Below are 22859 nucleotides of genomic sequence, written 5' to 3'. Positions count from 1 at the left end.
CGGTGCCCTTCCTCAAGCAGAAAGCTGCAACCTGAATCTCCCAGGCCTTGCACGTTCTGGCACACCAGCACAGCAACACACATGCAAATCCATTACAGTCCGAGAAATTACATGGCAGCCTGCATGAATCATAGAATCATAGAATAACCAGGTTGGAAGAGACCCACCGGATCATCGAGACCAACCATTCCTATCAAACACTAAACCATGCCCCTTAGCACCTCATCCACCCGTGCCTTAAACACCCACCCTGTCCATGCTGGTTTTGAAAGGTAAGACAGCAAAGACCTCAAATCCACCCATTCCCGTGAGGGTTAAACCCCATGGGCAGTGCTGGGGAGGCGATGCCCCAGGACCACCGCCAGCCAAGCAGTTCCCCTGCAGTACCCACTACCCTCCTAAACCCCCGACTGTGCAGATGCTAAAGGCAGAGTACACCAAACCACACCAAAACTTCCGTGGCTCTTCTACGCCAAAAGATGCTGTTCTTTATCAAACCAAAACAACAAAAAAAAATAACACTGGAGGAGCTGTTTTTGGAGATGTTTGAGGGACCAGCTCACTGCTTGGCTGCTACAGGATTTTAAGAAGATGCTGAGTGTTTTCTGTGTGACTGGGAGGATTCATTCACTGGATGCTTCCCTTTGGCACCAGGGATCAAGACTTCAGTTTTCTGTGTTTTGGGCAGTTTCATGACTACGACACACATTATTTTTGCAAAGTCCAAAAGTTGGACAGCCTGATCTAGTGGGATGTCCTTGCCCATGGCACAGGGGTTGGAACTAGGTGATCTTTAAGGTCCCTTCCAACCCAAACTATTCTATGATTCTATGAAAAGTACAATTTTATACTGTGTTTCACAAGCCCACTCCTCTAAAACAAGATTTCCATTTTCTTTCATAAACTACCCCTCATGTTAGACCTACTGGCATTTAGATACACAACTCACAATTCATCTGGAACAGGCTATTTACAGAAATTCTGCTGAATTGGCTGTCTTTCTATTAGTTATGAAGAGAAGAAAAGCTTTGGCTTCAATCCTGGACCTACTGAATTAAAGTGTGAAACAGAAAATCTCTGAAGTGCAGGAATGCGAAAGCATTTCCACTGTGTACCATCAGTACTGCCCACTTTGGTTATAACCATAATTGCTCTAACAAAACAAGACACTAATGGCAAGTACAGTGGTATTTGCAATTTCTCCTAACCCCTGACCACTGCTTACATGCGAATTTCTACTTCTATAAAACAAAGATGTGTTTCCAGCCTTTCATGTTGTCCATAATAGCATAAACTCTAAAGATGTTTTATGTACCAGGAGGGTAGTGGCTGGTTGGAAACTTCTGAATGCTCACATTAGATACTTAATGTAAGCATCATATTCCCAACTAATGGTTTTGCTCAGGGACAAGCTGCAACACCAAAGATTTATCAACTGAAAGATGTGCCAGAGCAGAAACATTTCGTCTTTTCAAAAGGGGATGCAAAGCCAGAAAAAAGAAGGAACTGGAAGGATTAAATAACTCCCTGTCTGCATCTCCATGCTGCCAACACGAGGCTGACCTCGGAGACCATGGCAGAAGAGATGATGGTCTCTCCCAGCACATCCACTCCACTCACTGGACCTCAGCACCAGCATCATGCCAGAGCCCAGGGATGGTGGTGCCAGAGCCCAGGAACAGCACGCTTGGATGTTGGCTCCCAGATGCCACCAGCTGCTCAGCACTTGGAAGACCACACCACAGATTGAAGGCTTAACTCCTCACTACGCTTTGTAGGGACTTTTAGTTTGTCAAACAGAAGCAGTGAAACAATAAGATTAAATCTAACAGGTCCGAAACATGGGAATATAGGCGCTGGAAAATGTAGGCAGAGATGCAAGCGTTTCATTGAAAAAGGGACTGCTACTACAAATGTCCCATTGCAGTGACTCGCTTTTCTTTCTGCTCCTTTGCATGAAGAAGACCACCTTAACCCACAGCAGAGATAAGGGCTATATTGCTCTCTGCAGACATGCCTCTGTCCTGGCAGTGGGGACAGATCTGTCATGCAGACTTTTAAACAAAAACAGTTTAAAAGAAAAATCTGCTTAAATTTGTTTTCTTTGCCACTGACGTTAACATAGAATCCTAGAATCACCAGTTTGGAAGAGACCCACTGGATCATCGAGTCCAACCATTCCTATCAAACACTAAACCATGCCCCTCAGCACCTCGTCCACCCGTGCCTTAAACACCTTCAGGGAAGGTGACTCAACCCCCTCCCTAGGCAGCCTGTTCCAGTGCCCAATGACCCTTTCTGTGAAAAGTTTTTTCCTAATGTTCAGCCTAAACCTCCCCTGGCGGAGCTTGAGGCCATTCCCTCTTGTCCTGTCCCCTGTCACTTGGGAGAAGAGCCCAGCATCCTCCTTTCAGGTAGTTGTAGAGAGCAATGAAGTCTCCCCTCAGCACGTCCAACCCTTCCTCAGCAACTGCCACCTATAAGTTTGCTGTTTTTTTCTTAAATGCCAATCAGCATTACCACACAAGATGCTGACCCACCTGCAGGCACACAGCCCCGCCAGCACAGGGACCTGGCTGTTAAACCCTCACTGGGAACATCAAAGATAAATGGATAGGGAGAAGGAGAGGCCTTGGACTAAGCTCCAAGCTTTCCTTTTCAACCCTCTGTCTGGCACACCAGCCACTACTCACCACTACAACAGGGTTTCTGGAGGAGGAGCTTGGACGAGAACTCAGCAGCAGAGGCTCCCAAGCCATTCTATCCCATCATCTTGAGGCCTCCACCAGAAATCCTTGCAGACACCCCAGGGCTGCCAATCCAGATGGAGGAACCACCCTGAAGTTCACATGCCAACAGCTATTTCAAGGAAAACACAATACAAACCTGTGAGGAACCGATCACACCTTTTAACTAATGAGGAGGCATCCGCAAGCTAATTCTCTTTAACATAGCTGCTTTACAGTATAAGCCTGATCTCATTTGATCTAGATACTATGCAGACAAACATAAAATACATTTCTTCACACTGACCCTGTTAATAACTATTTCTTGAGGGAGTAGAAGAACGGTAACAAGCTAACACTATCTGTTTATTTGGAGCTCAATGCTTACTGAAAAAGCACCCCCACCTAGCACTAGCTGGAAATAAAAAAAAATAAAAAATTACATCAAGCTAAGGCAACATACACTGAAATGCAATCAGATGGGAGTGTGGCGTACCGCCTGTTCCCTGCAGCTGAGGTAAAGCATCACCTCCAACACAAGAGTCATGTTACGCTAATGGGTCTTGCCCAGATAAGGTGCTTCTTCCTCTCGATCTTTAATGCCTGTGGAGAGCTAACAAAGCCAGCACAGCTTCCAAACTGGGCTTGTGGGCAGCTTTGTAAAATTACCTATGAACAGCTGAAATACAATTATGTCCTTTATGCAACTCACTCCCCTTCACAACTCTCTTTTTAAAATGCATTGAGCCAGATAACCACCCTGTTCCCCTTTGCTCATGTACATCCAGGTCGTTTCAATATTGTTTCCTGTCAGGTTCAGTTTTACAGTGGATTAAAAAAAAACTAACGACCTGCAGAAGGCTACTCATTGTGGAAATCCACTGCCACAGGTGGCAAGCGGACCTATAAAACGTTAGATACCAGAGCTCAGCCCAGCCCAGCATAGATGACTTGTAGCAGGGACTGGTGAGCCCTGGGATGTACAGCACAGAGCACACAGGCAGGGATGCTCCACGTCCACGGGTGAGCACTGTGCTCCACACACCCACCGGGACACAAAGAAAGGGGGTGGCTGTGGCACCTTGCTATGCTCCTGGTATCACACAGGACTTCCTGGATCACCACAGCTCATGCTAACAAAGGCTCAGGCTCCCCGCATCCCTGATTGCAGTGCTGTCTGAAGCCCTCACTGACCTCCTTCTCAGCCATCCACGCAGGGAGACGAGGGAGACAGAGGTTGGGGGACAAGGGCAGCATGATAGGAACGTGGGGACAGAGTTGGGCTCCTAGCCACACTATTCCACAAGCACATTCAAACACAAAAATTTTGAGATCAAAACACAAAAGAAAAAAATTTAAAGATTTATAGAAAAAATTATTATGCCGATCTGCCATTCTTATGTGAGGCGAGGAAAAAACCCACAACATTTGGAAGCAGGCTGTGTTTGCTTGGCACTTCCCATCTTTAGGTAATTAGTGTAAAGGGCTTCCCAGGTAAATCTAAGAATAACTGCGGAGACAGACTTCTCGCTGCAGCGAGTCTTCAAAGCGTAACCAGGAAAAGATGCAGAGCTCCAACCAGCTCCCCATAGGCATCGCTTGCCTTCATGTCTTCAGAGTCAGCTGCAAGGCAAGCTGCACTAAAATTTGAAAAGATATAAAAAATGACAAGCAAGAAACGTCCCTGAAGACAAACACTCCAGCAACTGTGAATACCTTGAATACAAAGCCTGCACCAATGTTCACGGGCTACTGCTCCCTCCATCTTCTTCTCTAAACCTTCTAAAGGGCTTTTTAGTCCTTTTCCCTTCTCAGCTGAGGGTGGCACCTTCAGAGCCGGGAAGAACAAAACACTTCCCAGCTCTGAAACCTACTTTTCAGTGTTGCTTTAGGTTGTTTTGCTCGGCTGACCTACTAACGGCTAACCACTGCTGTACTTTGTTCCTCTGGGAACCAGCCTCACCCCCAATCTTTTGTTTTCAAAATCTTGGTGCAGGGGCACCTAATACACCATCTCCTCCATTGCTGCTACCACCAAGCAACTCCCAGATCAGCCCCTAGATCGTTCCAGCATTATCCTGTTTCTGATTTTATGGGGAGAGGGATAGGACAGGGATGAGAAAGGAAAAGAAAGAAGTCATTTAGCAAAGGTCACTGAAGAAGTCCATAGTAGCAGGGACTTGGCCTTAGGCTCCTGTACACCGCAGTAGGCTCCAATTCACTAGACTAACCTGGTACTCCCTAAATACCATAAAAAAAAAGTCCACAACAACAAAAAATCAGCAGTACAACAGGAAGCTGCACCTCCCAAAGAGTGATGTTTTCACATGGAATAATTCCCATTCTGAAAAGCTATTTATTTTCTAAAGAGCTCTCCCTGCATCCCCATCTCCAAGGCTAAGCAATACAGATAGTAGCTGGATGCCCAGGTACATTACCACGAGCAAGCCCAAAGAGCCTGACCAAAGTCAAGGGACTTGGAGCAACCCCAAGAGCAGGCACACAAGCTCAGATCAGCCTGAAAATGCACAGCGACCAGTTTCTCCTGGAAAGCTTGCAGACCTCTAGGCAGCAAGTCTTCTGCTGTAAATGTGTTGCTTAGGGACATGGTTTAGCAGTGCTAGGTTAAGGGCAGGACTTAATATTACAGGTCTTTTCCAACCTAAATCATCTTATGAATCTCAGAACACAGTATTCAATGCACCTACATGAGTCCACAGCCTCATCTTCCCAGACTGTCTTGCTGCAGCTCCACTTGCATAAAACAGGCCACACATCCAGCAGCACTGGTCTGAAAATGTGTAACCTACAGATATCAAGGCTGTCCAGTCAACCAGAGAACTGGCCCACTTTAACTGCCCTCACGAAAGACCTGAGAAAAGACAGGTCTGAGTTCCCAGTCCAATCATTCCCATGGAATAGAAGATGGCATTGGAAATGGTGCTTGCTCATGACCTCTGCAAAGGAGATGCTTGCATGGAGTACCTTCTAATACTCACCACTCAAGGAGAGGACTCTCCCTCCATCTCTGTCCGTGCCTGGCACCCACAGTGCTGCAAGACCCATCACCATGTCCCCCATGCTCTGCTGCATGCTGTTGACCTTACTTGGCATCTTTAAAGGCAGCTATTTTACCCCTATGCCACTGCAAATACATACATTTCTTTCATCTTGCAGAACTGTGCGGTATTTACAAAAGCAGAGCACCCAGCAACACGAGGGAGAGTGGACAAATGTCACTTCACAGACACATCAGTCTGTTCCTGACCTCTGCTTTACCCCTTCCCACTGCAAACTCTGGAGCGAGGGAAGCGAAAAGAGATTAAATGGGAGACAATACAGGAACATTTTTAATCACCTTTAATAACCTGTGCTTTATAAGCCTGAAATGTAAAAAGCACCTTTCCCTTATATTATTCAGAAAGCAGCAAAGTTAATGTGACATATTGGTACGTAGGTGTGTGTGGGCTGGTTTCTTGGGGGGAGGGAGGGCTGAGGGCTCTCTCTGTGTTTCAGAGAAATGAAGCAGCACAAGATGTACCAGTTGCTCTGGTAACAAAGCTTTTTCTTTTTTTTTTTTCTCCTTTCTTTTTTTTAAAGAATGAAACATCATTTTAAGCATTTTCCAGTTAAGACTTCCTTGCCTTCATGGCAAAAACAAGACCCTGTTTCAGAAACACACACACACGCCCCATTTGAGTCAGCAAGGAAAGGACTTTCTCTTATAGAGATATTTTAACATCACAGGCAAGCTGATAAATTGAGGTCGCCCGTTTTCCTTCTGATAAAGCCAGCATGTGTTATCACATACCAGTATGCCAGCCCAGCCCCTTCCCACAACTCAAGAAAAGCTGATAAAAAGCTCAGAACCACCCATGAGTCGGTGCGTATGGGAGCAGCGGAGACCCCTGCCCCAGCAAGCATCCTTGCACAGCAGCACTGCCATCCTCTTGGCCGGCACAGGGAGCCATCCCAGCGGAAACAATGGCTTAATATTTAATACTGTGCTTGTAATAAGGAAGGATTATAAAGCAGCTGGTAAGTCTCATAAATCCATTCACGCTCATGTGGCCCTTATGTGACCTTGAAGATGCCAGGCGGCTGGTGCTCACCCACATGGGTCTGTATCTGGACAAGGATTTGAGCCATCCAGCAGAAAGAAGAGCCCTGGATGGGGTATGTCAGCTCGGTGCTGCTTAACTGCCCTACTGCTGGCTCTTAGCTCAGCATCAAGTCATGGGGAAAGCCAGGGAGCTACCCAAATCGGAGGGTACCAACCCCTCATGTTTGCCTCAGTATGCAGCGACCATCAGATCGTGACGAGGGATGGATGTACACACATGAACGTGGGGTTACACTCAGCCTGCCCTGCCATGCAGCAAAAGCAATCTCTGAAGAAGCTGAAAACAAAACGATGACCCAAAGCCAAGGATACGACGCTACAAGAACCTACCTAGCTTAAGTCACACCCAACCTCACATCACTACAGTTCATTTTATAAGCAAGAAGGTAGGAAAAGGGAAACACTTACAATGCATCTTCAGATGCAATAACTGGCTGTCTAAAGTAGAGCAGTTTGTTTAGATTGCAAGACAATGGAGCGCTGAATTCCTCTGGTGGCCCGTGACAGAGCACCAGGTGGCATCAGCATATTCAGGACCACCACAGAGCAGCCACCACCACACCATGAGTGTTTGAGCAAGACCCGGTCTGCAGGCAGTGCGCGTGGTTTGCATGCATTCAGACTGGTCTCTCAAGCAAAACACAGCAGTCAGTCTTCAGCTATAAAAGCTGTGTAGGTAAACTAAGATTAATTCTTTACAGCAACAATCCCCAGGAAATATTAATTGTGTGCAGCATCGTAACTTCTTCCACACGGTTAAAAGCAACAGTGATTAATTATCCAACTATTGACCATCAGCCTTTTGGAAAGGGAGACAATAAAACAACTGATTATTAAAAACAATTACTGTCATTCTTGACTCAGGCTAATTATCTGAACTGCTAGTAATGACCCAGGAACCTGCCGAATCTCTCTTCTCACCAGGGCTGATGCAAGGGCCCAGCACTTTATCAGTAGCAGCTGGGCTGAGCCAGACCTCAGGCAGGCTAAACATGGCACAGACTGCGTATTAGTTATTTTCTCATACCTCCCCTCCAAAAAAAGGTAAAAAGGAAGGAAAAAAACCCAACCCTTTACTTCCAAAAGCCTTTCTTTAGCATATTCCTCTGTTACCCCACCAGCCTGCAGCAGTGGGATGCCCAGGGATGCCACACCAAAGGATGCCACAGTGCAGGGGAGCACACAAACGTCACCCAGAGGGGCAGGACACGTTATCCCTCCACATTTGGCACGTGCAAACAATGTTATCGAGAACAGGCTTGTGCCCAGGACATTTTCAGGGGGTTGACACTGGGACCAAAGGGTCCCAGCAGCCCAGCTGCTCCCACGTCTCCAGCAGCAGGTGACCCTGGATTTCAAATGCTATATTTACTTTCTCATACCCACACACCTCAATATCTTCATCTCCTGGGTCAAACCTGGCATTTGCCTCCAGGTCCTGGATTATGGAAAATGCCCTCTGGGTAACAAAGGAATAAACCCTGACAACAGACCCTGGGATGCACTGCTTCATCCTTTTCCCCCATGTGTTGTACCCCAGACAGATAAAACACAGTGCAACGCGGCAATTGTAAAAACCACTTTCTCTTCAAATGGCTGCCTAACTCAGGGTGGCTGGGGACATGGACAGCCCGTGGCCAGGCACCCTAGTGGCACCCCGAGGTGGATCCTGGGGGTAAGCTCTGCTCTGCCTCATCCACTGACGATGGCAGAGGATCCCTAGGGAGCCACAGCTGTGAGACCTGTGGCTTGCAGACCCCACACACACTAATTTAGAGCGCTGAATAATACTGCATAATGGCTTAGCGATTACATGGCATTTACCAGCTAATTAAACAATCAATAGTTATTGTGCAGTTATGGAGTTAGCCCACAGTACCGTATCTTGCACCCTGTAAAATAAAGCCTTGCTAAAGCTGTAAATGGAGAGCCGCATCCCCAGGGTATTAAGCAAAGCAGCATTTGGCATTAATGACTGTTGTCGTCCTGGTACAGTTGGGAAGAAGCACGTGACTATGTAATCTCAACATGCTTTATTTCCCTGTTCAGTGCGGGAAAACGGCACAAGATGAGAGAGGCAAAGGTTACCATCTGACACAGTTACTAATTTTTTTCATTACTGCAAAGGCTTGCATCGAAACCTTGCTTTGACGATGCTGCACACGGGCCAGCATGAGAACACCCTTGGCAAAGCGAGTCTAAAACCACCAGGGGATAGCTTTGGTTTTTAACATATTCAGTGCACAATAAGTAGCCTGCTGCATGTCTTCCCGCAGCTTTGTAACGATCTGTTCAAAAGCTACTTCTGAGTAACCCAATGTCCCTTTTACTTTCAACCCACCTACTTACTGGTGTTAGACACTTCCGCAGTTGTGGCCCTGATGCTGTGATATATCCAGGCAATTTAAGCATACGCATTATTTTAAGGACTTTTTGCTTGCTCTCTAATGCGAAGTAGATATAAGCCATAATAATAACATTCTGGAACATAAAAGAAGCATTTCCTCACACTTTAGAAAATGTCCTAAAGGGTCTTAGTGATTTTTGTGTTTACAGTTTTGCTTTCAGCCATCAGCTGCTTGCTAAAAAACAATGAGGAAATGTTTCAGTTCCCTAGGTCCAACTCATTATATTCCTGTTGGACATTTCTTTAAACACCTTGAATAAAAAAAGGACACAAAAATGCATTGCTGCAACAACGTCTGGCACAGGAGCTAGCAAGCTCTCAGCCTTTTATCAAAAATAGTTTACAATCTGTAACATTAGATGCAGGATTATCTGAAAATAAAGAACAGCTTCCAATTCAATTAGGGAGATAAACCATCACCACTGCGGTCCCTCATTAAAATAAAATTCAAGCTATTCACAAGAGATTGTTAAGCAGTGAACAAGGAATGCTATTTCTCTCTGCCATTATCCAAAGCAAAGAGTTTGTGGTTGGGTTAGAGAAGAGGAAGCGGAGCAGGTCGCTGCTGAGGGCTCCGGCAGCGTTCAGGTGTCACTGGGGTACGGGCAGAGCTGGGAAGCACCACAGCGATGTTGTATCCCGCAGTCCTGAGCAAAGAAAGGCCTTTACTTGAAATACAGAGATCAACCCGAACAAGTTGCATTTGTCTCAGGAGCACAAGCCTTGGAGAACAAGGCTTTACAGAAACGTCGTGTATCACCTGAAAGGGACCTTCAAATCATGACCCATAAAGCAGGATCAAAGCAACTTGTGCAGCTAACTTCATCCCAGTTCCCATGCTTCGCCAGAAGGGTGCACTCCCTCTGGGAGCTCTTAACGTGCACCGGACTTGGCCAACACACCTTTACTCATATGAACAAGAAAACGTGCCGTGGCAGGGTCTCCCCAACTTCTCCAACACAGCAGATCCTAAGGTTGGCTCCATGAACCACTGTTCTCTGATGGCTCCTGTTATCGTAGTACTACCAGACGTTTCTCGGGCTCCACACCCTGTCAGACTGTGATATCATATAGTCATCAGAACAATATAACCATGCACTTTATCCCATGGGATCAATGGGAGGTTTGCACCTCCAGGTCCTGGGCAGGCTGGCTGGTTACCACCAGGACATCCGTAGTCTCCAACACTAAGATGGTCATGCAGCAGCATTACGGCTGGCTGCTAAGCCAGGTTTTCTGGGAGAAGCATCAGGGCTGCAGTCCTGCTAGAGCAGTCTCGCAGCACATAAATGTAAGTTGCTCTGCCCTGCCTGGAATAAGCATCTCCTCCCAACAGGAGAGCTGCTCTGCTCACTTCAGAGAAGGACGAGCTGCTTGAAGAGGAGGTGATATCCACCAGATGATCACTCCTGGAAGACAGCACAAGAGTTGGACCTGCAAAGACTAGGCTAGGAAGCCAGCACCAGAGCAGACACCACAATGAATTACTCCTTCCTCATCTAAAAATATAACTAGACACACATAGAGCCTCTAACAGGAGAAAGATGGTGCCCCTCGGGTAGCATCAGCCCAGGGCCGGGGGGAAAACCCCAGCCCCACCTGAGCTGGGTTTGAAATAGCAGTGGAACAACCAATTAGAGAGGACACTGCTCCTAGGTATGGGCCACATTTAAAGGCTGTTTTAGAAGGGAGCCAGAAGGTCTGTGTGTCTTGAAAGCTGATCCATTTGTTTTGCTGCAAGAGATAAATACAGCAGTGGTATCTGGAGGAACAGAATCACAGAGATCTTATTTCCACAGTAGGTTTTAGGGTGGGACATCATAAACAGTTAAGTATGCTTTATATCAAAGTCTCTTTTTGTTTATAGAGTGGATGCTACTCCAAGACTTCAGCTTAAGAAAGCTTTGAAGTCAGTCCTAACCTGAACTCATACCTCAACGCTTACTAATTTGGTTTGGACAGCAGTGTTCTCCCCGTCGTCACCATCCCGTCTGGCACCCGTACCAAATGAATCACACCGAGCACACTCAGATTATTCCAGTGAGTTAAAAACAGTGAAGAGGAGGAATTTTCTTCTTGTACAGCAGGAGAAAAAGGGAACACAGAAGCGTTCATCTCCCAGAAAGCCTACACTTGGATGTTTCTGGGTGTTTTTTCCCTGCTTTGAGGTAACACACAGAAGCACTGAAAGAATTAAATACAGCAAGGGAAACCCGATCAGCAGAGCCGTGTAACCAGCAGTGTCAGCACCCGCTAGCTTATTTCCCTTTTCTGCTCTCCACAAAAACATGACACTTCCAAAGATCGTTAAAGGCACATAGTTTCCACTGATTGTTAGAAATACAGACCAGTTAAAATTAGGTCAACCTCTACCGTTATTTTAGCAGTTGAGAAGGAAAACAGTCCAGAAGGGAAGCTCCCATGGCAGGAATGCACAGTGGAAAACCAACAAATACTAGAAGAAAGCTCCCTGGAATATAACCTTGATAGGAACAGTTTTGGTGTGCATTTTTTTTTTGCCTTTGTTTTCAGTTGGTTGTTGTTTTTTTTTAAAACTTAGTCCAGTTAAAAAAATCACACATATACAACTCCCAAAGTACCATTTCATTTTCAGTTCACTTCAATCTCTCTTTATCCTCGTGCTGATTGTACAGCAGCTGGAGGATGGGGAAACCAAAATTCAGAACAAATATTTTCTGACAGGCAGCTTTTTAAGCACCCTTCTCTTTTCTTCGGCAGGGGCAGCTCACTGTCTTTTACCACATGAGAGGCAAGAGCTGCATCTGAGCAACAGCACATGAATATAATCTTTTCTATAGTCAAGAGAATATGGGCATGACAGGCAAGCAGGATCTCTGTGTGTACACACACGCACAAGTACATGTATATACAGAACTTAGGCCCATGAATACGTAAGTTTTTTGAGAACGGGGCCAAGGGGAGCTACTGTTTCCCAGCATATCCAAAATACCTGGAAAATTCCTCATGGAATCATGCCAAGAAACATCTCTACATCATGTATTAAGAGTAGATAAACCCAGACTTCAAAATAATTCAGTACCTCCCCAAGCTTACAACAATCACGCACAAGAAAACACAAGACAACAAATTCTGGAAATCTCTCAAGCTAAAGAGGTGTCTGGGATAGAAATGTAATTTAGCAGAGAGTGGAGATTTTAAATGTCCTTGTCAAGAAGTTTATGGGTTTAAAATTCTGTTCTCCACAGTCCCCTCGCTATTCTCATCTGGAGAGCTGCCTCCAGATTTAAAGCAAGGCTACTGACTGTTGCATTTTCAATCCTGCAGCAGGTTTCTGCTGGTGGAAAAGGCGCAGCCAGCCCACGTGCAGAGCACTAGACTGTAGCAAAGTCATTTGGCAGCCTATTGCAGCCGTAAACTCAGCTCTTAGAAGAGATCAAGATTTATCTATTAAAGCACAGACTTTTCACTCCCTCCTCATCATATAATCAATAAAAAGCAACTGGGGGATATAAAAAAAAGGCATTTATTTTTTAGTGACAGTTTCAGAACTAATATAAATTGCTTATAATAAGAGCTCTGCGTGCTACACGGTACTTGCACACAAGACCAAAAAAGTCAGAGTTCTGCAGGGCTTCTTCTCAGGCCTGAAACAGGTCGAATTTAACCAAGCCGATACACCGGGATGCTCCATGTTCAAGAGATGGCCAAGGCAAGCAGGATCACTTCAGGTGGAGACCTTACCTTATAGACCTGCCCGTAGGTACCATTGCCAACAAGCTCCACCAATTCAAAGATTCCTGCCGGATCCTATGAGAAAAAGGAAAGAAAAAGTTAATAAGCAACATTTCCAGATTTCTGGAAAACGTAAACGTTTGACCAACACAGTCCAACATTTCACTGACAAGCGTTTTAAGCTTATAAAGCTTTTCAGGCACCCCCAGCATTAGCATTACAGTGACTATCAGCAGAGGAGCTACACTGCCTGGTGGCAGCCCTGCCAAGCCCTCCTGGTGTGGGCAGCTGCAGCTCTGCTGGCAGCACAGCTCTGCCCAGCACTACCAACTCCAGCACTTGGGCTGGGAGGTACCAGGCTGGTGTTCGTGAGCGAGCACTGATCCATCTGACTGTCATCTGCTTGAAATGCAAACACTCAGTGTACGTTTTAAATGCAATAGCAATTATTTGTTATTAAAACATAAGTTTTCTTTTGCATCAGCTTTGAATAACAGCAGTTAACAGGTGCAGTGTCACTCCTGGGCTGAAATTTTCTAGGTCTGCTCCTGAAATCAGCAGCATTAGTGTTACATGGCCTTAATATCATTTTTGGTTTGGTGCATCCTGGCCATTGACGTTCCAGTTTGTCAACCAAGACTCTGCAGATTCAGGACAGCGCTACATGAGGACACAGTGACTTGGAAGGTGGCACCAAAGCAGCAAAATCCGTTTCCAAACCCCTCGCCTCTGCCCAGTGTGTGCCCAGCTAGAGGTAGAGCAGTTGCACACAAGTGTAGATGCATGGAGAAGCCGGAGCGCACCCACTAGCAGAGTTAAAAGATGATACAAGCTGAGAGGTAATAGGGAAGGCGGGGAAAGAATAAACCAGCACTGTTATTTTCTCCTCTTATGGGTTTTCCCCTTCTAGAAACTTTATTTATACACTTCTGCTTCTGCTCTTCCTCCTCTTCCTTTACTCATCACTTCTGGAAGCTGGCAAGATGCAGAGGCATCTTGGCACCCCAGGGTCTGAGCACCCCTGTGACCACCCGACAATCCACCTGTGGCACGGGTCATCCCAGCACCCACAGTACCACCCATGCTTCTTGCTGGATTTGAGTCACTTTGGGTATCAAGCAATCCAGTGAGCAGAGAGCTGCCAGCTGCAATCCAAGAGGATGCAAACAGGTCGATTAACAGCTCTAACAGGCAAAGGAGGATAAGCCAGGAGCCCTCTTTGGGAGACAAGAGAGGGACACCCACCACTGTGTTAGGGGCATAGAAGTTTCATTCATCACACAGCCCACATCAGTTCAGGATGACTTCTGGGTCCAAAAGTCAAACACTGGGTCTTTGTGAGCAGCTGAGAAGTGAGGTTCAACATATTAATAACACTGCAAGTCAATTAATCCAAGACTTGACGTGACTGAGACAGCTTTCCACCCAAGCCAGAATGTGCTGCTGTGTACCTGCCAGGGTTTGGCACGGTTCCACAGCAGGGTCATAGCAGCCCCTCTGACCCCCCCATACACTTAGAAATGCCACATCACTCTTCTACCCATTTCTCTGCCACATATGCAGCTTCCTTGGGCTGCCACGTGGGAATCCCCAGGGAGTTCCAAGAGTGGGAGCCCCAGCTCAGCCTTTGGTCGGATCATCTGCAGCAAAAGGCAGGGAAGCTACACTGGAGAAGGCTTGGAAACCATGGAGGACACATCTGCCCTGACGCAAATACACCCCAACTAATCTTCAGTTGGACACTCAGGTACTGTAGGTGAAGCTGAAGCGTAACAGGTTTCTAGCATGCAACATATTGGCTGTGTGCAGACATCCCATGGCTTTACTGCCTTGGGACCAGGTAGGGAAATGCCACAAACGGATGGGAAAGGGAACTGGCGGTTCACCAGGTTTCCACAAACTGAGTGAGAAAGGAGGAGGGGAAACACGGCAGCAGCTGCTGTTTATTTTCTGAGCTTCTTTCCAAAGGGTTGTTCTCTGCAGTACTGAAACAACTCTGAAAGAGGCTTTTCCAGTACTACAAGTATATCTCTTTTTGCATATTCACTAGGAAATTGAGAGACAAGAAAGTTGTGCCTAGGGCAGGTGATCAGGAGGTTCGGAGAAACATCCAGGGATGCAGCTGGCCATTTCTGATAAAAAGAACTGCTCTTCGCAACATGTTTTCCAATCTCTTTGCACAAACGCTCAAACCAAAGAGTACCTCCTCCTGCTATTCCAGGTCACTTTTCACTCCCCTAACATGTGCAAGTATCACGCATAGTGCAGCTCCACCAAGTTTAACCAAGTTCATCCATCACTTGGTTGCAGACCCACCATCCCCTTGCCTGCCTCCACCCCACTTTGGCCAGGGGCAGCTCATGCTCCAGGATGACTTTCCCCCATCATCCAGACCTCCTGCTCCAGCTCCCACCTGACGAGCAATTTCTCTGCTGCATGTCCCCCATCTATCCCATTTCCTCTCCACATTTTCCCAGAAATATTGCTGACGTAACTGGGCATCTCTCAGTGCGGTGTGGAGAGACACTCCTCCCCTGACTGCTGGCACAAACGATCAGCCACATCGGGAATGCCAGCAATGCACCGGCACGGAGCAGAGGGGACTGATCTCTCCTTCCAGCTGCTATTTGTGCCAAGAGTAATGGTGGTATTAATGGCCCTTAAAGAAAATAGACAGCAGAGGATGGGGTGGGCAGGGGGAAAAAATATAAAGAATCCTTCTTTCCACCTCTGGACTGGCTCCTACATGGAGACGAGCTTTGCATCTTAACGCCTGCTGGGGAACAGGCTGCCTCTGGTACTGGGGAGAGGGGACATCCTGCACCTTGCACCCTGCATAACCCTGGCTGAGATACTTCAGGAGGGTACCAGAGAGCAGTGACAGCAGCTCAGGCAGGCTGGAGCGGGCAGCGAGGGAGGAAAGCATGGAGGCACATCGCAAGGGGGCTTTTATGCTAGTCAAGGGAAAAGAAATCCACCCTGCAGAGCCCCAACAGGGACCAATCCAGGCCAAGCAGGGAGTAATCTCAGACCAAATATAGCCTGCGCTGCAGATCAGGACGCTCTCACCGCGACTCACACCAGCACACTGGGCTGCTCTTGGGTGGGGGTGGCCTCAAAGCTCATTACACACAACTGCTTCTAGCCTGGAGCCTACCACCTTCTGCTGATGCTATCTCCCCCCTGGAAAAGGGACACACAAGTCAGAGAGGCTGCAACCTTCCCGCTACGACAGCCTCCTCTTCCCACACCTCAGACTGCCTTTACAAACACTACTGTCTTTATTTTTTTAATTGAAAACATCTGGACTATATAATGAGCCCACAAATAAAAGAAAAAAAATTATGTGATCTGTTAGTTTAGGAAAAGAAGAGGCACTGTTTAAAATGGGGTGGGGAAGAGGGGAGGAAAAATGAGCATTTAAGACAAATCCACAAAATAATTTTCAGCTCTGTATTAGTTTCAGGCAGGAAAAAAATAATGGTATGGCTTTAGTAGCACCAGGGCTCTGCAGAGAGCCCTTGTACCAAGGTAGCACCACTCCGTCCTCCACTGCCAGCCTGCCTGAACACGGAGTGGGGCAGAAACGCAGGCAGGGCCTAGGGCAGAGCCAAAACCCAACACCCAAGCAAGGCAAGGCTGATTTCAGCCCATGCTAACCTTGTCCTGGGTCCGTAAGGGCAAGCAGCACCCACTACCTCGTACGCACAGCTCCAGGAGGGACAGGAAAGGCAGGGGCAGCCGCATAAGCCCAGGCAGAGGTCACAGAGCTGCAGGGAGACTAGCAGACATCTGCACATCACCCACTACCAGCTATTCCCGTTCTAGACCTGCAGTGATGCAGAGCTCAGCTACTTTCTGCTAAGAAAAGAAAGAGCTTATTTTTAGTTTTAAGAAGTAAGCTTTCTGGGGTGGTGGAGGCTCACTCAGCACCCCACTCCCAGAAGAGCCCAGCTGTACCTTTCTCCATGTGAAGGTGCCTCCAGTCCCGGCATGGCTGCTCACCCACCACCACGCAAAGCCTGGTTGCGGAGGATGAGTTACTCGGAATTTGTGCTAGAAGACACGGGAGAAACTCAAGGCACGGGGCTCTTCACAAAGCAATGAAACACTCAACAGGAGGATCTTTCAGTTGCTCATGGGATGGGAAATATTCTATATAGTGGCACTTATGGCAAGGTCTACACAGACCCAGTGGTCCTCCAGCCAGGGACGGGCTGGCATCCAAGCTTTCCCATGTCAGGATCTGACTCTGCTTCTACAGCTTCAGCCAGCACAGGCTTAAATTCAACTGGGAATTGTTACGCTCTTCACCCAGTTCCCAGGAAAATCAATGGCACTGAAGTCTCAGTGGCTAAAAGCAGTCTGAGACATGGAACAAGGCAAAAGCATCTTCCTTTCCAGCAATATCATGGAAAAAAAGCCTACGTTATTTCGATAAACAGTATATTTAAAACTACCATATTATCAGAAAAGTGGCTTCTGTAAGTGGACGATAAAGCAGCACGTATCCAAATTTCAGCAACAAAACACGCATCCCTTCTGAAGACTTATCGGTGCGGAGCATGCAGCAGTGGGGCTCACAGCAGGAGAACACTCCTGGTTAAAACTGCTCTGCCTAACGCAGACCCTGCAGAACTAAAGCTGAAAAACTTCCTCACTTAACACCATGATGTCTCAATGAGTCCAAGGCACTAAAGAGCCAACACATTGCTTGAGGAGACTGTTTAGAGTAATACATCCAGGGCTAAGTCAGTTAAGGGGTGAGGGCTGCAGGTGTGTGCTGGTGCTGGCTTTGGTGGCCACCGAGTTAGTGGATCACCAGTTAGCTCTCCTTAAACACAGCCAGGCAGATGTCCACAAACAAAAGAAGCATTTATATGCAATCTGTATACCCAATCTGCTTGTTTCCCTTGAAGGAGTCTCATTTTTCTCCCTTGTAGCCCCCACAAAAGGTATGTAACAGAAAGTCACATGAGGAGACAGTGGAGAGATGCTTGACGGAAACCAAGGGGCACACCAATTAAGCCACCATGTCTGTGAACGCACAGGAGGCGAAACGAGATCAGTGCCTCTATAATCATTGTGCACTTAGTCCCCCAATTCTGAGCAGCTAATGACAACTTCTGGCCAAAAATCATGGAGATAACCAGTCATTAAGCAAATGTTATGACCCTAGAGAAGGAAAACACGCTGCATAACTGGAGGCAGCACAGAGTTACGGGTCAGTAGCAGAGGAGCATCCCCAGGCACTAGTTAGCTGAAGCAACTCCATGGCACTAGAAGAGGGTTTTTTGCCTCCAGTGAAGCCTGTGTAACTAACATTTCCAAACATAAGGATTTTATGAGCCTCTGCCTTACAGCTCTGTAATAAAACAGCCTCAACAGGAGATCCCATTAAACTGATCAGGCATCCATCCTCAAGAACCAAAGAAGGCATACAAAGCCGTTTACTCAGAACCTTCAACACCAGACCAGTGAGCTTTGCCTGTGAGCAGGTGCCTCTGCTTAGACAAGTCCTGGCAGTCACAAGGAGAGATTTTGGCACTGTGAAGCACCAAAGGGTCATCCTCCCAAGCAGCTGGCTCATGTAAATTAATGACAATGCTATGGCATGCAGAAGACTTGTGCGTACAGGACAACTGTAATCCCAGCCAGCATCACACAGTTTGGCACAACAGCAGTGGGCAGCACTCTCAACACGTAGTTGTCTTGAGACTTAGTGTATGCACACAACTGCCTGGAGAAAGTTGAGTCTTCTCAACTTTCCCACCAAGCTCCAACCAGGAGAAGCAGCTCATTAATTCACCATGCGAAAGGCTTCATGAGGAATGAAGGAGAGACAGAAAACCCCTTCGGCAATTCTATTCAATATGTAAAATTGTAATTGGAGTATTGTATTTCTAATTAAGCAAAACACATGAAGAACAAGTACAAAGATCAAGCTTTAACTTCACATACTACATACTAGTCAAGATTTTGTTTCCCAAGGCCAAATGATTAAGCTGGACCATGCTCTGTGAAGTCATGCTTCACGGTAGCAAAGTCAGAAGCTCTGTAGACAGCCAAGCACACCTCCCAAGCATCAGGACCCAAGTAACCTCAAGCTCTAAGAAATCAACTCCTACACCTTCTGAAGACACATCAACTCATGCATTGTGCCATACTTGTTACACCAGTTTCTACAGGAGGAATTGAAGCACTTGTGTCATTTGACAAAACAAGGTATAGGTTTGGGGAAGCTACCCCAAATGGCGGAAAATGGAGGCATTGAAGAGTACTTGGAGACACAGCTGCTTTTTAGTAATCAACTGGTTGTCTTCGTCTCCAAGGCACTTCTAGTTAAGAGCGTTGTGAGTAACTGGAAGATTATTCCTGGCACAAGCCAGGAAAGAATTGCTAATATAGCCATAGACAACAGCAAGCAAAGCAGCAAAGCAAAGGCCAAGGCAACAAAATACTGATCAAGTTACTGGGAACTTCCAGATAAAGAGGATGGGGACATTACCTTTTTGGCTTCAAACACTGACTTCCCATGACACAGATATAGCCCTAAGCCTGTCCATTAATTAAAGAAGTGCAAAAAACCTCACAGGAGGCACAGGTTTGGGGGTGTTTTTGAGATATTTTGCTGGGGTAAGCCAAGTAATGAAGCAGAACCATGCTGGACTACTGGATGCTATTCAGTCCTCACAGGGACTGCTTAATCTCACATCATCTCCTTATAGCTTTGGTACTTTTCCCCTCCTTCGCCCACCCATCTGGAGATTCACAAGACAAACTATCATCAATGCCATCTACCACTGCACCTCCTGCCCACTCAAGCAATACAAGCTGCTCTACTTGGAAGGGTAATAAGGAACTCACCAAGGGTTTTGTTTTCATTTTGAAGAAGCAGTTTGTCCTCCCTCACCCCCAAACACCCAGTTCTGTATCTTAAATGAAGATGTTAGTCAAGAAACAACACTCCTATAGAGCGTAAGGAAAACTGTTGTCAAGGCTAAGTTATTAACAGGAGAAAAATTTCTCCACTTGACAGCTGAGAGAAGTCTGTTTACAAATCTATTTGAACCATTCCTCTTCAGCATCTCACAAGAAGCCATTCCTCCAGCCCTTCCCGAGAGCCACTTCTGTTGTCAGCCCATCTTCTCTTCCTAAACTGTAACTCAGCTCTCCTGGGTCTCCAATACTTCTCTCTCTAGCTCCTCACTGCAGTAAAGCTCCAACCACTACACATGCATCTCCTTCCTTTCCAAAGCATTAAGACCTGCCAATAGTTGGCAACAGCAAAATTAAATAAGAACTAATCACCACATAGCGCTTTGCAGTCAATAAAATTGGATTACTTCCTCAGCTACTACCTGTTCAATTTAAGATGCAAGAGCAGATTTATAGTCACCAGCCAGAAAATGGACATCCAACACTACTACTGAAGGAGGAAAAGGTAAAGTCCCCCATGCACATTTGCAGTCCAGTCCTAGTTGGTCCTGTTGATGCCAAGCCAATCAAACTACAATATGCTGACCTACTCCAGATTTCCTGCTCACAGACTAGCACTTGCACACACAGAGTTCTTTTGACCTGGTTTCTCCTTCCTACCTTGTCAATAGATTAGCAGCCATTCTATATAACCTCCACAAATCTGAAACACTGAAGCTCCAACCAGTAAGGAACATGTACAGACCCAGAAACAGATCTACCAAACCAAGATGATGCATTTGTACCGCTGCAGACAGTGGGTCCCACACATGAACATGCAATGATGATACCAGCAGGGGTCAACAATGACTACACTGAAATACATAGACTTAACCTTTCCCCAAACAGGGCATGCTGGAGCAGCTCAGTCCAAGAAAATCCATCCACACGCTACACAAACTTATCAAAACAGGAAGAGTCCAAGCCTCCTCTCCATTCCTTCAAAAGCCCAAATATCACTGGCAACTCCAGCTCATCCTGACGTCACTTAAGCAAGAGGCAGAGTTTTGACTTGAAGCCAATGAAGATCAACATCTGGCCTCCATGAGTTTTACCAGGGTAAGAAGATGCTATCTGAGATATTCACTATCCCTTAAGACAATACAGTTCTACTTATTCTTCATTTGAAGTTGGACTCCCTCCAAACTGGACAATATTATCTCATTTTTAAAGCTCTACAGCACATCCCATAGATTCCCAGGAAGGTCTCCACAAATTGTTTGCAATTGTTTGATAAGCCCTCCTTCCAGTTCACAGAAGACTGTTCATCTGGAAGAGTTAGAAGTCAATCAGTCCAGAAGCACCAGCAAAAGCACTACTGTTAAGTGAACCCTGAGGTTTTCAACGCCGTGTTAGATGAATGCAGCCCCAATACAATCAACCACTTCAACATATGCCTAATTCAAGCACACAGCTTCAGCGGGACAATATATAAAAGGCTTGGCTAAGCTCAGTGTCTCTAAAAAGCTACAGTGCCAATTATAAATCATATCTACAGTCCCCAGAAGATCTAAAGTCACTACTAGTATTGTACCACACTCCTTCGGATGCAGACATCAATTAGAGCACAGCAGCTGGACACTCTCCTAACTGGAAGTCACTTATCTGCAGTTTAAGACCAGTAAGATATTATTCCTAAATGTTTAGATCTCATGCCTCTGAGAAATAAAGAGTTCAACCTTGGCCAGCAAATGTTTGCATCAGGCTGAAATTGCTACCTACTAGTAAATGCTGTCAAAGGTTTACAGGCTCTCAGAGGAGTTGGCTTAATTACTTACCAAAGCAGCTGTTTCAGGAACTACAGCCTCTTAACATACCAGTCCTAGAGGCACACACTGAAAAGGAAGGTTGCTGCCAAGCTCACACCAAAAGCAAAGAGCCCTCTTGCACGCAGGCAAAAATTCAGCCTCCAACAGCAGGTCACATTTGTGGTTTGGTCTGTGGATGTCTGTAGGGGTGACAGTTCAGGAGGCATTTTGCACCTTTCCCAGCCACTGCAGACTGGATATCTGAGCTTCTGTTGCCCTCACAGGAGTCTGAGGAGATCAACCACCTGGCATTGCCTTTGTGAAGCAAAGACAGCCTTGGTCCTTCCTTGTAGTGAGAGTTATGGCCACAGGAATGCCTTTAAATGGGAGAATGGCTTACTTTCAGGAGAATTTAGATGCAAAAAAAGAGCAAAGCAATCTTAAAACCCTTTGCTTTTTAACAGCAGGACGGGTTTCCACCTCTATTTCTGTTTTTAAGTTATGGTTGAGGACATGGGCTGAGCTGGCGAGGGAGAAGTTGGCAGGGGTGAAATGGCTGCGTCGTTGTGGCACCGACAACCTACAGACTGCAGCCCCTCACAACAGGTATCCGTGCCACAACCAACATACCCTCTGGGCATGTATGGATGCACGCCAAGGAGTCCTAGAGAGACTTAAAGCCACGGGGAGCTGAGAAGGCATCTGGGACAGAGCTATGACCTTTCATGTTCACCCAGCAGCAGCAGATGAGCATTACTGCCTAAGAAATCCCATCTGGGAGGGCTTGGTTTTGTGGAGCTGCTGGGAACCCTTCATGCACTCTGGAGGACTAGGAGTTACACTTAAGATAGACAATGTGAATGAAGAGCACTGTCCATCAGAAATTGTTGCATCCAAGTTTAAAGTGGTTCCTATTACTTTTTAATAACTTGTTGAAAACAAGATAGAGTCCCTAGATACATGTCTAGAGAAACATCACCTACCTACTGGATTCAGTAGAGTTTCTCACATCAGTTCAGTTTTCACAGATCATCTGGATCTGCTGACTTAGTGCTTTTCAAAGAGTTTACTCACAGCCTGACATTTTCCATCAGCTCCCTAACATCTCCCTAACATTGGTTTTACAAGGGCTGGTTAGCAGAAGAGGGTCAGATGACCCTCTA

General features: G+C 46.4%; 1 protein-coding gene across 6 annotated transcripts in view; it reads right to left on the bottom strand.

The window, feature by feature from the left end:
- The window catches only part of TNIK (TRAF2 and NCK interacting kinase), a 162419-nt gene that overhangs the window by 120957 nt on the left and 18603 nt on the right, over positions 1 to 22859 (bottom strand). For all 6 annotated transcript variants that reach the window (XM_069864560.1, XM_069864554.1, XM_069864557.1 and 3 more), the window contains exon 2: positions 12980 to 13045. In XM_069864560.1, coding sequence (XP_069720661.1) covers positions 12980 to 13045 — 66 coding nt within the window. The remainder of the gene's footprint in view (positions 1 to 12979; positions 13046 to 22859) is intronic.

This window comes from Phaenicophaeus curvirostris, chromosome 10 (genome assembly GCF_032191515.1).
Source record: "Phaenicophaeus curvirostris isolate KB17595 chromosome 10, BPBGC_Pcur_1.0, whole genome shotgun sequence".
In the NCBI taxonomy this organism is placed as follows: Eukaryota; Metazoa; Chordata; class Aves; order Cuculiformes; family Cuculidae; genus Phaenicophaeus; species Phaenicophaeus curvirostris.
Note: the sequence above shows the minus strand (reverse complement) of the source record. Positions and strands in the feature narration are given on the sequence as shown.